The sequence below is a fragment of the Anser anser genome (genome assembly GCF_964211835.1).
Source record: "Anser anser genome assembly, chromosome: 10".
NCBI lineage: Eukaryota > Metazoa > Chordata > Aves > Anseriformes > Anatidae > Anser > Anser anser.
Window position 1 is genome coordinate 6,139,627 of NC_139730.1, and position 16,482 is coordinate 6,156,108.

The window sequence follows — 16,482 nt, forward strand, 5'->3', positions numbered from 1 at the left end:
TGCAAGTAGAAAGTTCTGAATCTCAACTAGCAGAGCACATGAAGGCTGCTTTGTTATTTTTATGTATGTATTTTTTGTGGACACTTCTGCTCACATATCACACTCATCTCTCATTAAACGTGCTAGCTTTCCGTGGGTAAAGTTAAGGCTCAAATAAATCAACATATTAGACAAGTACAAAACACTACATGTCTTACATTTTTATTAACACTTCTCAAAATTAGAGCACTGTCTTTTAAACAAAAAAGCACCTGAAACCAAGCTAAGCTTGAATAAAATGTAGATTGACAATTAAAACTAATATATTTAATTTTAATGAAGCGGTGGGGAAAGAGATCAAGTCTCAGGGATGCTACTGGTGCCATTGTAATCCTTTACTGTGGCAGTAGTCAAATTTATTAACAATCAATAAAACAGACTTTTTAAATCAGATTTCTGGGATTTTACAGTTAGACCAGTGCTCCAGCTTTATATTCCCCAGTGAATGCTAAAAAACAGAATTATTCTGTTGTGGGGTACTTTTATTACTACTGCTATCCTTAAACAACCTTATGTCCAACACCCGAGAACTTCCCAGATGCTTAAGACTAACCTCTGAGTCAAATCAATTATTAGTTGCTAGTGCAGGAAAGTAAAACAGGCTTCTTAAAAAAAAAAAAAGTCTTTGCTCTGTAGTTTCTATACTAATCCTCTTTTATTTCAGATCTTATTTCAGATCTTGCAAAGGATCCAACTCTTTCTCATTTAAAAAAAAAAAAGTAGTAGAATACTTTAAGAGAAACCCCTCAAGGTGCATCTGTCTCCATCATAAAAGCCAAAATGTTGCGTTACCTTCAAATATGAAATTTCTTCCAGTTGTCAACATTTCTGCAACTAGTGTTAGATTAGCGCTGAGAGAACTGGTGAATTAAATTAAAAATAAAATAGTTCAAGCAAGAAAAAGAAAACCTGCCAGAAAAATCTGACAAAAGCATGAATGTCAGAGCTGGCTCATTCATGAGAGGCCATCGCCACCTACAGGATTTTTCTTCCTCTTCTGAAAACCTGCTAGTCATATTCAAGCAGGATTTGTTCCACAGAGGATAGAAATTTTTAACTAATGTTAAATAACAGAGGTTTGCTGAAGTAAATGGACTTGCAGTGACTCAAACCACCTACAGACATGTCTCGACTTATTCCCTCGCTTTAAAAGAATAAGAATTGCCTATTTCCAGGAAATGCGCTGTTTTAAGTTAACGTTATAAATAAAGCATTTGTCTTTTTTAAAGAAAAAGATGAAGAAAAACCACAAAGTATTGATAGGGTTGCTCCACTGATAACAGAGGGGGGTAATAGTCAATGCCTAAAATCTTTCTGTAAAACTGAGTGTTTTAAAGCACTTTATAAGAGATGCCAGCTCAAAGTAATGTGAATGAAACAAAACCAAGCAGATCTGGACCGAAGGAGAATCAGTACACTTGGGTTCTTGGAGGGGGCGGCACATTAAGACAGCAAAAGAATTTTAACTTCTAATGAAAATTTTATTTCCTAATAGATACCACAGACTTCCTACTTTTTTTTTCCCTACCATTTTCTGACAAGAAACAAGAACAGTAATTGCTTGGGCTGAGCTGGATACCTTTTCCCCGTGCGGTTTTCATACTGCACATCCATGCCAAACTTTGGGAATTTTACACAAAACCTTCTGAAATTCTGTTATCTCCAGTAGCAGTGAGCAAGTAGTTTCTCTGTCTCGCTCCTGTTTAATATGAATCTTGCCCATATGTAGTCCTCATTAAACTTGAAATACTAATTTCACTTTCATTTAAATAATTTCTAACCTGTTAATAAAGTGAGCTTTCAGGAAAGGCAACAGGCAAATTGGCAAAATAAGTGACTGGATCCTGATATGCAGTATCATGTCTTTAGGACCAGATAAACTGGCAAATGGTAACAAATTCCTGTAGTTTGTCCTATTAATTAATTGATAGGAATTACAAATTACTGCTTTCTCACAAATTTGGAAATGTTAGACATTTAATTTGAAGTTCCTCTAAAGAAGCTAAAACAGCAAAAAAACTACAAAAGAGAAAAGCCAACTTTTAGGTGTTATGCATTTGAGTCTTTGGCAGATCTTTTGCAGCAAATTCCTAACATTGGGTTGGAGATTTGTAACACAGCAATAAGAATCAGGACCAAAAAAACCCTTCGGCACATGAAAGTTTTGCAAATCTATTGAGAGTAACAGAACCCATGACACCTTTTTGGATAGCAAATCTGATCTTTATAAAATAGCATTTTCATTTTTGTTTTTTTGTTGTGTTTTTTTTTTTAAGACAAAAAAAAAAACAGAGCAAAAGGCTATTCTCTACCTAGACTCCTAAGTAGGAGAACACAATGTATCTGCTAACGTGAGGTTTAAAACGAGTTCAGCAATGCTGAATATACAAATAAAACTAATAACAAGTGAGAGTACAATTTTACCCTGCCAGACAAAGCAAAATAAAAGATATACAAAAATACATGCTAAACGTACAAAACAATATAAGAGCAACAAAAATCTAACAAAACTTCAGAACTTTAAAAGACACAAGACGTTATATATTAAAAAAGAAAGGGCTTCATAAATCAAACAGCTAAAGTACAATACAATATAGCAAACTCCAGCCAGACCACAAAGAGGGTTCTCTCTTCATAAACATCAGATCAGGCTGCTAAAATTATTACCAAAGCTCTCTTGTAACTGTCACCTGTGGTGGGTATAATTACAGGCTACTGCTGCAAGCACGCCCACGTCATATGGCAATAAAAGGACCTACAGCTTGCCAAGACCAGGCAGACAATGGAGAACATACACCACCTGACGAGAGCCCAAAAAGATCAGCCAGGGAGACTAATAAAAATGACAGCTTAGAAACAAATGACAAAGCTTCAGCCACAAAAAAGGCAATATCAAATTAGCTGGAAACGCAAGCGCCGAGCAGAGTTCTCCAACAGGTCACAACTCGAGCAGAAAGCCAGTCAGAATTGTTTTCAGATGCATTTAGTTCAGGTTTTAGCTATAAAGGGCCATTTTTCTTTTTTTCTTTTTTTATTAAGCAAAAATGTTTGCTCATTTGGGGTTGGATTTGTGAGCTGTCATTAGCCAAACAGATTAAAACTATATGTGTATATACACAAACACTTTTATATACATACACTATATATGTATATATTTCTAATTCAGGTCTAGAGACAGATAGCTAGATAGATATTTGTATGTTAATACAGGCACCTTCTAGGTGCTACTTAAGGATATATCTGTACACTATAACAAAGCTGAATTTCTTACTCGTTACCTTAATTCTTTACTGGATGCCTGCATACACATTCCTGCTGACCAACTGTACAAACGCACCTCTTCTGGCAGAACTGGGCTTTTACCTGAACGCTCCAGGACACACACAACTGACGTATTATAAGGCTTTATTCATCAAGTAAAAACAATGCAAAGCAATTACAGAAAGAGTGAGAGGCAGTGGTTTGGGGGTCTTGTTACCAGGGCTGAGGGAATTGCTCCTATGTGATGCATTCACAGCACAGAAAGCACTGCTATCGAAGATCCTCAACCCCAAAAGCAAGGGATTTGCTTTACAGGGTGCCTTGTTAAGCAGGCCCAGAGGAAAAAACTATTATTCCTCAGATGCAAAACGTCTGTTGTTGTTTTTGTTTTGTTCTGGAACGTTTCACTGGTAAAAAGCAAATCCTTGAACTTCTGAGCTAGAAACATAAGACCACCTAGCCTTTTTAGAGTGAAAAAAGGATCTGGGTATCAGTCGCTGCTATGCTCCATCTCACCCTGGCTCCAAAGCTTCAAACTTTGTTTTTTCAGCCTTGTTTATAGTGTTGTCAAGCTTCTAAGTGGTTATTTCCCTATTAACTTTGTCCTTGTTTGTTCTTGCATTTTTTAAAGAGCTGGAAATAACATGTGTTTACTTTGCTGTGTGTCTCTCAGCATCATCAATATTACTGTTGCTATTCCAGGAATTTTAACTGCTGCAGCAAAGCAAAGCCCGGGATCTCAAGCTTAAATCATATTCCCCTCAACCACAAAAGAATAATACTGGAAATGTAAAATTGCTGGGAGAAGGGCAAAACCATCTCCTTTAATTGCCCAGAGAAGCCTGTTTCTCATCCGAGCAGTTACTTGCATGTGTCAGGTAACGTGCTCAGAACAGCTTTGCATGCACAATGTTGAATTTTCACAGGCAGTGGCATGAGCAACGTGGAGGAAGCAGGATGTAAACGTTTCCTCTGTCATTAGAAAAATGCTTTTACAGGGATATAATAGCTTGAAATAAAAACATACCTCTGATCCAGCCTTTTCACGGGAGTTCAAGACAATAATTTTAAAGATGTGACTTTGCCAGGGATTTACAGAGGCAAAGAGCAGAGGAAATGTTAGGGACTCTGAAGAATTAGTTACTAGGCCAAATTCTCAAAACACTGCCTCTGACTGCTCTTCCAGCACTGGCTCTAGTCTAGATTTTATTTTTTTATTTTTTTTTGCATCAGTGTTATTTCTCAGGTTTCCTATTTAAAAAGGGCCTGCATTCATCTCTTTTCCGATTGCTTCTTTAAAACTGCAGCAAAGCACAAGCTGCAAATGGGCTGAGAAAAGCCCACAGCAAAAGCTCTACAGTAAAGCGGAAGTGAGTACCATATCTTTTGCATTACTACTTTTCTTTTACTTTTTTTTTTTTTTAAGCTTTTTCTTTTTCCAAGTTCCCTATTCAGTGTTTGAAGAATACTCATTCTTCTCTCTTTAGGAGTGCATCTATTCATTTTATTTAGCTTTTTAATGTGGAGAAATTTTAATCTACCATTACTTTAATTCTGTTCCCAACTAGTTTGGGAACAATGATATATATATCATCTTCAGCTATGAGGATAAAAAAAGGAGAAATAAAGACTATACCCTTCTCATCAGTTACGCATGTAGTAATGGTGGGGCGGTTTGTGCTTTGTATCAGAGAACTGCTTGTTCAAAATTCACAGGGCAAATAAGAAGAAATACAGAAGCTCATGTGAGAGAGCATCTTCCTCCCTCTCCCTGTAGGGAAAATGTTACCATCTGCTGGTAATTCAGAAGTAAAGTCTCACTGAAAGTTATCTTCTGTCCCTCTGCTTGATTGGCCAGAGGTCCAAGGGATGATTGGCGACTCGCTCTCTATGCCAAATTGTTTGGATTTCATTGTTCTCTTTTCTCCATTGATTTCACATGTTCCCTGTAAAACTTTTGCCCCAAACACTTCCTTTTATTGATCTAAAACTCCCTTCCACCAAAAAAAAAAAAAAAGAATAAGTAAATAAAATACCGCTGTGTTGCAAAACAGCACGAGTTAAACTGGGTGTTTTACCAGTATTTTGTTGTCATGGCCAGTGTTGAATTACGTTCAGTACAAACAGGGCTGGAACATTTTGCTTTGCTTGGAAAAGTCTAGGCAAAACATGAAGAAGATGCTTGTTCACATGCAGAATGAAAGATTTACTCCATGTTAACTCCAGAAGGCTTAGATTTTGAGTTAAACATCTTTCCTGAGGGGGGAAAAAACATTTCCCTCTTACTGATGTGTAATTAGTGATTTTAGAGGACATTGTCAACAAGCTAATGGCCTTTTGTCTTTAAATCATCAGTATAAATATAGCCCAGCTCAACAGGGATTAAAAATTATTCATGTCTAGTAAGATAGTTGGTGTCTCCTCTATGAGATGAGTTCAGCTGGGCTCAGATCCAGCTCTCATATCACAAGCTTAAGTGGCTGCACATTAAATCCTGTAATAAGCAGAGACGCCCAGAAGTTCATGGGCTGCACAGTTCATTGTCTCAACTCTCTCTCCCTGCTATCCTAGATTAGGACCAAGGCAAACTGGCAAAGGGCAGCCTCACCCAGCTCACCCCATGACTCCTCACGGCTTCCAGTTCCCACACTTCAAGAGCCCAGCACCAAAAAAGTGAGCATCCTCCAGCTCTTTCAGAATTTACAAAAAGCTTTGGAGCTCTGAACCGGAGAAGGGTGCCAAAATCCCACCTCTGCAGCAAGGAGCTCAAAAGCTTAAGTTTGGGTTTGCTGCTGCATCCACAGCTCCCAGCAGCTCTGCTGAGAGCATCCAGAAGCCCCAGGGCTTCCCTGCTCTTGCATCAGCTGGCTTTTTGGGAAGCCCAAACTGCTCCAAAATAATCCCACGCCTACCATTTTCCTTGCTGCCCACCATTCAATAACTACAGGCAGTTTGACCAGAAACTCCACATTTTGACTACATTATGTTGCATCATCATGTTTTCCTCCTGGTACTAATCCATCTTAAAAGAATTATCGGCCCCCCTGCAATGTCACTGCAAAATAAAATAAATACTGCCCTTGCTGCATTCGCTGTCTGGCTGCCAGCTAGGGCAGAGCCTGAAAAACTGCTTCCACCTGTACCCACCCTGGCAGCAGCCTTGCTTTGCAGAGGCCTGAACCTGATGCAGGGGGACACGCTGCCAGTAAAAATGAAGGATGCTGGCATGGGTTTGTGTGCAGGGACCCTGAAGCACACCAGCGGCGAGCGCTGCCAGTCACACTGGAGGTGCACTGGTGGCTGGTTTCCCATTGTTTGCCTGATCCTGTCAATGTCTCGTGGCTATCATGCAAACTTTATTAAAAAAAACACGATAGTAAAAATTCCAGTCGATATATCCTTTTAATTTGCACCAGATTATAGATTTTTTTTAATGCAATTACTGTAATTTCATTAAATGACTTAATTACCATTAATGCAGAGGAAAACTGTCAATAGAAGGTATAATTATGTTGTATAAAATCACAAGCACAATGTGCAATGATGCATAATTCCTCATGAAAATCATTCTGTGACTAAAATTAACTTTTAAAATATTTTTAAAATACATATTGTGCAGTAGGAACGATTCAGTTCTTATTATGGACTTAAATTCCACAACCGACTTGGTGAGACTGGGAGCAGAGCAGGTAGGGAGAGTGTGCATATGGAAGGAGGGAGCAGGAATTCAGCTTAAAAACACACTGGAAAGGTATTACAAGTTTTCATATGCACGAGAGTGAAAAACAAACAGCTTATTATCACACAGATACACAAGACAACGTGTAAGCAGACGTTCCCTTAGGCACATTTCACCACGCAGCTTTCTGGACACCATTAACATAACATGGAAGCAATGTCTCAGTGAAGAAAGGTGTGACAAATGGAAGGAGTGATGAGGATGAGGCTAAAACCACAATATTTGCTCTGGAAACGGGGAGCAAGTTGTCCAGGGTAGGATATGGAGATTTTCAGGCGCACAAGAACATCCATAAAGAGATATCTTATGGTATGCTTTTGGGCATGTTCAAAAAAAAGCCCTTTTTGAGGGGTATGCTCATAGACTAGAAGGAAGAGAGTACACGGACAAAGACTTAAGATCTCTCCCAGTATAAGAGCACTATAAGCAACAATTTCCACACATGCTAATATTCTCGGGTACACACAATGTCTATCAGTGTATCATTTGTGTTTGGCTTTTTTTTTTTTTTGTACCAGAGCAAAAATTAAGTCTACAAGATAAATAATCCAGAAAGCCTACACGTGACTTTCCTCTGACCCACCACGTTTATCCTAGCACTTGTGCAAAACAACTCAGACTAATCACTTTGTGCACAGGGCAAGCCTCACTGAAAGTGAATGTTAGTTTTTCTCCTCACATAATTCAACCCTATTTCCAAAACCTCTAAACCTGAAAATGCTGATGAAAAGTATGATTTCATTTCTGTACTGAAAATAAAACAAAATAAAAACCCTATTCAAGTTCTTCGACTGCCTACTCTCACAAATACAAACTAAAAAAGCAGCGTAGCTTGGGATGAGGCATCTTATAAGGAAAACATGGTGACAGCATTTTTCTCATTCACTTGTGTCCTGTCTGCACTGTCCTGTTTCCTCTCTGTCCTTTTTCTCTTGCGCACCCAGAAGTAGCAGCAAATGTCCTTGTCACACTTGCAAGCTGTCAGCACTAATGGGGAGGGAGGTGCACTGTAATAAAGACTAAAACAGGAAGGTGTAAGAGTCTGCATCCTTGCCTATTGCAATGCTCTGATGATCTCTTAAAAATATTTTCTTCCATCTGGTGGTGTTTTCAGTTTGATAGCTTAAGAAAATAAGGTTCACATGCGTGAGGGGCTTTGTGCATTTTCCCTGCCTCTGGTTTTGAATGTCAGATACAAGCAGGATGTTAGCAAGGACAAATATTGTCCAGGCTAAGCTTTTAAGCTTTAACTGAAGGCATATAGATGTTATTTTCTGGGGAATGATGATTTTAAAACAATCCTATTTTAATACACCTTTTATTTGTGGATTACAAGTTCAGGGCAGGGCAGTACAGATGCTGCACCTATCACGCTGTGTACATATTTTCACAATTATGAACGCACATACTGGAAATAGTGAGAGATAGAGAATTAGCACTTCATTATAAATGCCTGAGTGGAATTATTTCCATGTGGAAAAAATCAAATACACTTCACTTTTGGTTTGTAGAAGAAATCTGCTCTTATTATTCTTAGTCATGTATTTTTATTCCTGTCCCACTACTGACTTTCCGTAGGAAACCAGGAGCATTATGTTACCCAGTAAAGATGTTAACATCTGTAATTTGTAACCTTCCATCTTTTTGTTCATCTTTGTTTTCACCTGGAATTAATTCCTTTTTCTGCAGACTCACTTGCCCACCTTTTTTTTTTTTTAATGCCTCTCTACCACTTACAAACTTTTCCGAAGTTTAGAAAACTGAACTTCAGAGCTATAACTTCACAAGTATTTTGTTTCCTAATTGAGCAAATCTCTTAAGCACGTGCTTAGATTCCTGCTTAATGGTGATGGCAGGATGTTGGCGCTGGGATTTTACATCCCTGCCTCTTTCCAGCACAGTGTGCACAACCGTACAATTCCCTTGTGCACAACCATACAGCTCCCTTGAACAGCCATACCTGCTTTAGTGAGGTACCAGCGACTCCACTCTCCTACATGCCGTACAAAGAGAAGGATTTGAGAGCTGCCAATATTGCAAACAAATATGCATGCACAGCAGCTCCATGTGTTTGAAGAAAACCATCATCTTAAGGCCTAGAGGGCACGGTGAAGTTGATTTAGGTTTTCTTCCTCTTAGCACTTTCAGTATAACTGTGTGCATCCTACAGTATATCAGTTAGCATCTCTGTTCTTCAGTGGAGAAAACACTTTACGGTACTAGTCAGCAGCTCTTGAACCATTAATGCTAGATATGATCTAAATAAGCTTTGAACAAAAGCAGAAAAAATACAGAGAACAGACCCTCTCGTCCTACCTACTCTTACGTGCACACCATCCCTCTAATCTGCAGGGTGAAAGACAGCTGCTCCATCTTTGCTCTGATTTTCTTTCAATCACTTTACTTATCTGTAGCAAATACACTGTGAAGTGTTTTCCTCAAAAGAGCCTTTAAGTGACTTATAATTCACAGACAGTAAAAGGAGGAGCAATCTTGAAGATGTGGCTGTTATTTTGCTTAATCAACACTAAAAATAAAAAAAAAGAAACTTTCTTTTTGCATGCTGGACCATCACAAAATGATTTTGCAACCTTTAATGGCATGCCAAACATTTCAAGCATGAAGAAAATGTCACACCGCAGAATAAAAACCAGGCAAAACCTTTTTGTGCTTGAGTGGATTATGAGAAAACTGCAAATGGTGTGTTTACTACCAAGAGGAAAAAGGAGAAGACTGAAAAGTGGGACAGGCAGGTGAAGAACTTGTTTTTTTGTTCACAGAGGGGAGATCGCACTGACCAGGCTTTCCCTTTTTTTCTTTTTCTTTTCTTTAAAAGCAATGTATTGTGACGGTCAGGGGAATAAATTTGTAACTGGTGACATCAGGAGAGCTTCTTCTGTGCCACGGGGACATGTAGCATACTCTGTGGTGGCAGCATGCAAAGCAGACACTGATAACCTGTAGCTAAGTGCCTCCCCATTGCAAGGGAAGATGGATAGGAAAACAACCATCAGCTCAGTGCATCACGCAAATCAAAGATATCTCCCTGCAGCTGGTATCCACCCTCTTGGCCACCACCACCCTCCTTTCCTAACATCCAATTTCCAAGCTCTAAAAAGGTCCAGAACAGCCACATGGTCAGACCTTCACAGGGTGGTGTCACCAAGCACACTGACCCAGGTGTCCTGAGCACATGTCAGCAAGAGCCTCTGAACCAAGCAAAAAAGCAGACTATTTCTGAAGGTCTAATTTCCATGTCCAGCAGGCCAAACACTGGCCTGGCTGCCGTTGAAATCTGTACACCCTGCAGCCATGTAGCTACAAAACACCAATAACAGTAAACGATAAATGGCTTTACGCTGGTGGAGAGGAAGGCACGGCAACACTCGATATCTTATATCACTTAGCCTCATGCAATAAAAGAAGAAATCCACTTACCACAAATGCTATCATGCTCTTTACTGTGGACTCCCAGAGAAAGCAGCTCTGAAGGAATTGTATTGTATTCCATATTGCCATAGTGATTTTTTTCACACGATCAACATTTCTCGATAAGATCTGATAAATATTGAGTGGGAGGAGGGAAGGAGAAGAGGTGTTTAATCAAACACTAATATCCTACAATTGCTTCAGAAACAGGGATAATTTAAGCTACAAATGCATGCCAGGGCACATATTACAAATAAAGCTTCTATTTCAGAGACACTCTTCAGCTCCTGTCTGCTTTCTGATTACACCCATACCTTCCAGATTTTCCTTATCCCTCAGGAGAAAAAAAAAAAGAAAAAAAAAAGCACTTGATGCCAAAACTAAATAGAACAGTAACAGAAACCTATCTTTGCTCCCTTTCAATTTTCATAATATAGCAGTGTCTGAGGAGAAGGGCTCAAAAGAATTTAATCCAAACACAGAACCTCTTCTCTATATGTTTTGGATTAGTCCATAGAAATAAATGAGAATTTTAGCCTTATTATCGATCACCTTTATTTTAAAAAGGATAATAGCCATCATTCTAGAATCTTATGGATATTTTAACTGGCTAATTTAGACCTAATTTATCCTTCCCAAAGAAAGGAATAGAGCTTATGTTTTGCTTTAGGTGCTGTGAACTGTGCAACATCCACAACTATCATTTTCCCTATTCTGAAGCACAAAGCAAAACTACTGATGCAAACTAGATCAGAAAGCAATTCTGCGTTAACACAAACAAGCCTTTAAACATATACAGAAATACACAGAATTTACATGTGTTCAGTGTTTTATGCATAAATAGGTTTTGTTCTTGCAACCATGCTACAGCAACTCAAATCTTTCCAAAAACAAACACAAGAGCTTAGCCCAGAGACAATCTTTACCTTCTTAGAAAATTTGCAGTTCTCTTCAGTGAAACGCTTTTCTCGGGGCTTGAATGTTCTAATACTTGCTTTTACCTGAAAAAAAAAAAAAGTCACGCTTAAATTCATTATTTCAGGATCTTTCTCTTTTCATCCTGCGCATGATTTATGAGGAGCTGCCAGGTATATAGAGTGACACCCTCTGCAACCCTGGCACATATCTATTGGCCTGAAGAGCAGTGACAACACAAACAGTACCCTCAAAGTTGTGATGCCCCTTGATATAGGGGCCCACTCCATCATGCACGTGCAATCCTCAACCCACGGGAGTCTGCAAGAGTTCAACTGGGCAAGGTTGAACTCACTTAAGGGGCATTCAGAAGTGCAGTGATAGAAACCAAGGGGACATCTTACAGAGGAATTGAAATTAATATTTAAAATCCTAGACATTCTCTGTAGGTGTAAGAACCTTGAACTTCTCTGCCTGACACTTGGCAGCAGCCCTGCTCCCCAGGTCATTTTTGTTGACCAGCATCACGGTACCACAGGGCCAGCAAAAGCAGAGCTGCAGTACAGCCCACAATGGCCTTAATAAATAGGATTCAATTCAGTAATGGCTGGAGGGCAAAAGCAATTGAGACTGACTCAGCCACCTAAAAAACTAAGTGCAGCATGTATATGCCTCATTAATTTTCCTGTCAACACCCTGGGAAGAGAACATCGTGGGTCAGCTTTTTGGGGAGGAAGTAGGTGTTAAAAGTAACGTATAATAATCTAAACATTAAGCCCTTTTTTGGCTGCTGCAAATGAAGCCCTGGTGCACAGTAATTGACACCTCCTTCCTAAGACTCCTGTGGTCACTCTAAGTCCTAAAGTGCCTCTGAATTGTCCCATCCACCTAGATGGGCTATCAGGTTATGATGTGCCAATACCTCCTCACCCATGGTATGAAACAGCCCTCCGTGACCCCGATGCAGTTAGGACGGAACTTTTCCTGCTTGGCTACTGGTTTTAAAGGATCAATTACCAGGTTCACACATTCCCCCATTCCTTACACAAATGATAAGCAAAGAGAAAATATTTTAACTCACAGGATTAAATAGGACATCCAGCTCCAAGTAAATTACTCCTTTTGAAGCACGTTCCAAGTCTTTATTCTTCAGCGTGTAACAACTTTGTTTACCGTTTCTGATCTATAGTTTGGGGGAAGAAAAAGCATCAATATTTTCCCAGCTGTAATTCACAATTTTAAAAGACACTACTAAAAAAGAGAAAAACACTCCAGCACAAAAATCCTCCCCAAACCCTGATAATATACTCAGAGCCTGAAATACAAAATGACCATTGGATTAGAGACCTATAAAATTGCAGATTAAATCTCTTATGGTCCAACTTTAATTTACAGACCTTGTACTTTATAGTAGAGCAGCGCACGCAATAACCAGTTTGAAAATTCTGCCCTGGAAGCCAGTGAGTTGATGGGAAGTAATCAGCCTCCGTTATTACAGGTTGAAAATGGATTTTTTCTTCCAAAGTTCAGAAAGCGCCACGACAACAACTTGCCTACCTACTGCATGCTCCAGTACATGAACCCGCTTCTTAATGCTTAGTTTATTGCAAGGTTGTCAAATTATTACCCAGGAAACAAACATAATCCAAAGAAATTAATCAGCTTAAGTGGAGTGAATGTTTATGTAACAAATGTTCAAAATTAACAAATTTATGTAAAAGACTTCTCCCCCACCCCACTCCCAAATTTCAATACAATTTCTATGCTCTAATCTGCCGGTTGGCCCTATCATATTAAATGTCTATAAAAACAACAACAACACCAAAAAAAATCGCTAACCATTTTGTAAACTATTTGGCTCAAATCAAAAGCATTCTCTCTTCAAAAAGTGATGGCAGAAATGTATTTATTATACACAGTAGGATATGTATTGATTAAACATTTGGCTTTTTAGGAAGCAGACCAGTTAATTCTAAACAGCAGTAACATAAAAAACTGCAGCTTACCAAAAAGCTACATTCAGGGACTGTAATGATCAAAGATTAAAGATAACGGAGGAAATTTGGGGGCATGAAATTGCAACCATATTTAAAATGGCTATTGCTGCTCTGGCATTTAGAAGAGGTACTCATATAAACCATGGCAGAAATGAGTAAGGAAAAAGAAAAGCTATAATGGGAACCAAGTGATTTCACATGACAAGGGAAAGGTCACTTTCCTTCCCAATCTTGCTCCACCCTTTCTGTACCAATTAGCTAGTCAAAGCATAGATGGCTTTCCTGGCTAACGGTCGAAAGGGAAGAGGGCTCTCATAAAGACCAAGTTTGCATCCTCAGCGGTGTCCAAACAGGAACTCCAGCTTTTACTGTGTTCTCATCCAAAGCTTTTTTGCTTAACGGGATGCTGGGAGTTATCCAGCCATTTGTAGGGTCTATTTAATAATAGCAATAATAACAGGCATTGTACTAAACTGATCGTGAACCTCCTCTGCTTTCACTGCAAGAGAACACAAAGGGTTAGAGGCAAAGGATGCTGCCAAGAAAGTAGCAGGCAAAAAATTATTCGGATAACCTGTAGTCTCAAAGCAGCAAATCGGCAGAAGTGCCTAGCCCCATTTTTAGGATAGACAGACATCAGAAGGTTCTCAAGCCAACTACCACATAAAATAGTCCACCTATCGGAAAGGATTCTACCTGTTCAACAGTTTCCCCATTTCTACACCCAGAAAGGGGGAAAATAGTTTTAAAAGAAAAAAAAAATTGTTTGTAAATTGAAGACTTTGATCAATTTTCCAAACTGAAAATTGGATTTGCTGATGTTGGAGATAGTGAGCCAAACAGACTTGGCTTGAGGTCATTATCCCTTTCATCCAAGGGGATGCCACCAGCATTGTACCCAGCAGTGTTTCTGCAGAGATGCAAGTGTCCAGGCACATATCATAATATCATAATTCTGGATTCTCCATACTTATGAATTTGGTGAATGAATTACAGTGTATTTTGATTACAAACATTTCTTACAAGTTTTCATCCTTGCGATGAAATTCTTTTATACCTTAGGAGTAAGAACACATGGAAATCTGAATATATTTATATCTTTCAAGAGTATAGCCAACCAGGAAAGACATCTCACATGATGCTAAATTCACAGAAAAAAGGAAAAGCCATGCTGTCACTACTGAGAAGGTCTAGCAAAACAGCATTCTGCACTCAAAAAAATGCTTCTGACTTTGGATATTTTTCATTTGCACAACTGGAGCTGAATCAAACATTTTGGGTGTGTCTATAGGTGTGTTCATACAGTAACTTTCAAATCAGCAACAAAATTTCCATCTCCATCATTCTTTGAAAATGGGCGCTTGCTTGGAAAACTTTTAAATGGTGTCGTTATTGTTGCTGCTATTTTGAAATTGGAAAGGGCAGAAAATATTGCAGTGCAGATCCATTTTTGCAGTCAGCTCCATTTGGCATCCTTATTTCTAAATGTTTGACTTGTCTAGTAAAAGATGTGCAATTATAACTCAGTCTAAGACTAAACATTCATACAGATCTCCTAGCTTTTGACCTTCAGGATTAAAAAAAAAAGGCACAAGAGAAAACATTTCTTTGTTTCTTTCTCATGGCATTTCTCCACTGCATTTTCATTTGGACAAAAAGAAAAAACCTTGAAAAAAGTCAAACAAAAGTCTCTCTCAGAGTTTTGGCAATGTGCTAATCCAGTGTGGTTCAGCAAAAGGTGTAGAGTAATACTAACATCCATGACTGCATGGAGATTAGATCGGTGGCATGTCTCAACTGTGCCCAGGAAAAAATATCCAAAATAGCTTTTAATATACTACATTTTCATTGTATTCTGTTCATAGTCCAGAGTTCAGATTCTGTTCAACATTTCCCTCTATCTCAAGAGGCAGACAGTCATATTAATTTCATTTTGGATCCATTTCTTTCTCCTCTCTGGGTACTTTTCCCCTGTCTCTGCTATTTGCAAAGACTGCTTAAATGTTCTCTCCAGCTGTGGAAAAGGTGAGCAAATGTTGCAGCTTGGGCTAGGGTCCTAGAACGAACCTAAATTCAGAAAGATCAAATTTCTTCTATCACCCAGACATCTTTCACTGCGTAACTGATCTCATTCAAACTTCACTCAACGAATAGTCCTGATAGCTGTGTCTAAAATACGTTACCTTTACCGTGAATATTTACCTATACTTATCTAAAAAGATAAACTATGGAATGCAAAAGAATATTGAAATTAAAAGTGAAAATACCTACAGGTTAGATCCTTGAAGAAACATTATCAATATAATTCCTTTATTAATGATTATATATATATATATTATATATAACCTCATGGAATACTGATGACTGCATTCTTTGAAAGCTTATTAATAGCACACAACATACCGGGGCTCAATCAACCACCAAGACTGCCCATAACCACTTGATTAACATGAGGACACCAGCACTCACCCCACATGCTTCATTGTGCAAGGTTGCTATCAGAAAAAAAAAAGTCACCATTTTTATCCCATGAGAATTTCTGATATTTGGGGCACTTCCATGTTCTGAAGCAACTCAGAAAGACAAAATATCAATCTTTTAACAGAGCAATTCACACTTTCTTCTGTATCATAGTTCCTTCCCCATACAGGACCATGCAAAGGATATCATCAGCTGGAAGAAAAACTAAATTCTTTGTGTACTTCAGACAGAGGCAACCTCTGGCAGTGCTTCAACTTGCCTTGCCTTCTTCCAGCTGGAAGGAAATGTTCAGGTGCATGAGACTGCAGCACAGTCAAGGCCCAAAGTGCACCGGGTTCCTTTCAAGTGAATGAATATATTTGCTAAACTCTTCCCACAGATGTCCCCAGTAAAACAAATGTGACTAAACACAGTATTGATGTAGCCAGCCAATGCTAAATCTATTAAGCAACAACCTTCTGACCGCTTGGGAATTTTAATGAAATAGCGAAAGCTGAGATTGATATGACACAAAACACTGAGAAGACAGGACCCTTACGCAGCAAAGGGTGTTTTTTCATTGCTCTTGTCTCAAAGAAATATGGTTTAGTGGCTTTTTTTTTTACATTGATTTTAAGAAAA

The 16,482-nt window shown here is 38.7% G+C and overlaps 1 protein-coding gene and 1 long non-coding RNA gene across 27 annotated transcripts in view; one reads left to right on the top strand and one right to left on the bottom strand.

The window, feature by feature from the left end:
• MCTP2 (multiple C2 and transmembrane domain containing 2) overlaps positions 1-16,482 on the bottom strand; it is a 154,202-nt gene that overhangs the window by 36,302 nt on the left and 101,418 nt on the right. For all 25 annotated transcript variants that reach the window (XM_083849891.1, XM_083849893.1, XM_083849872.1 and 22 more), the window contains 3 exons: positions 12,465-12,566; positions 11,395-11,469; positions 10,478-10,597 (listed from right to left, as the gene is read on the bottom strand). In XM_083849891.1, the coding sequence (XP_083706017.1) occupies positions 10,478-10,597; positions 11,395-11,469; positions 12,465-12,566 (297 nt within the window). The remainder of the gene's footprint in view (positions 1-10,477; positions 10,598-11,394; positions 11,470-12,464; positions 12,567-16,482) is intronic.
• LOC310904732 overlaps positions 833-16,482 on the top strand; it is a 31,223-nt gene continuing 15,573 nt past the window's right edge. The window contains exon 1 of one of the 2 annotated variants that reach the window (XR_014588581.1): positions 833-5,973. This is a non-coding gene — a long non-coding RNA (uncharacterized lncRNA). The remainder of the gene's footprint in view (positions 5,974-16,482) is intronic. The other variant, XR_014588582.1, reaches the window with a different exon arrangement.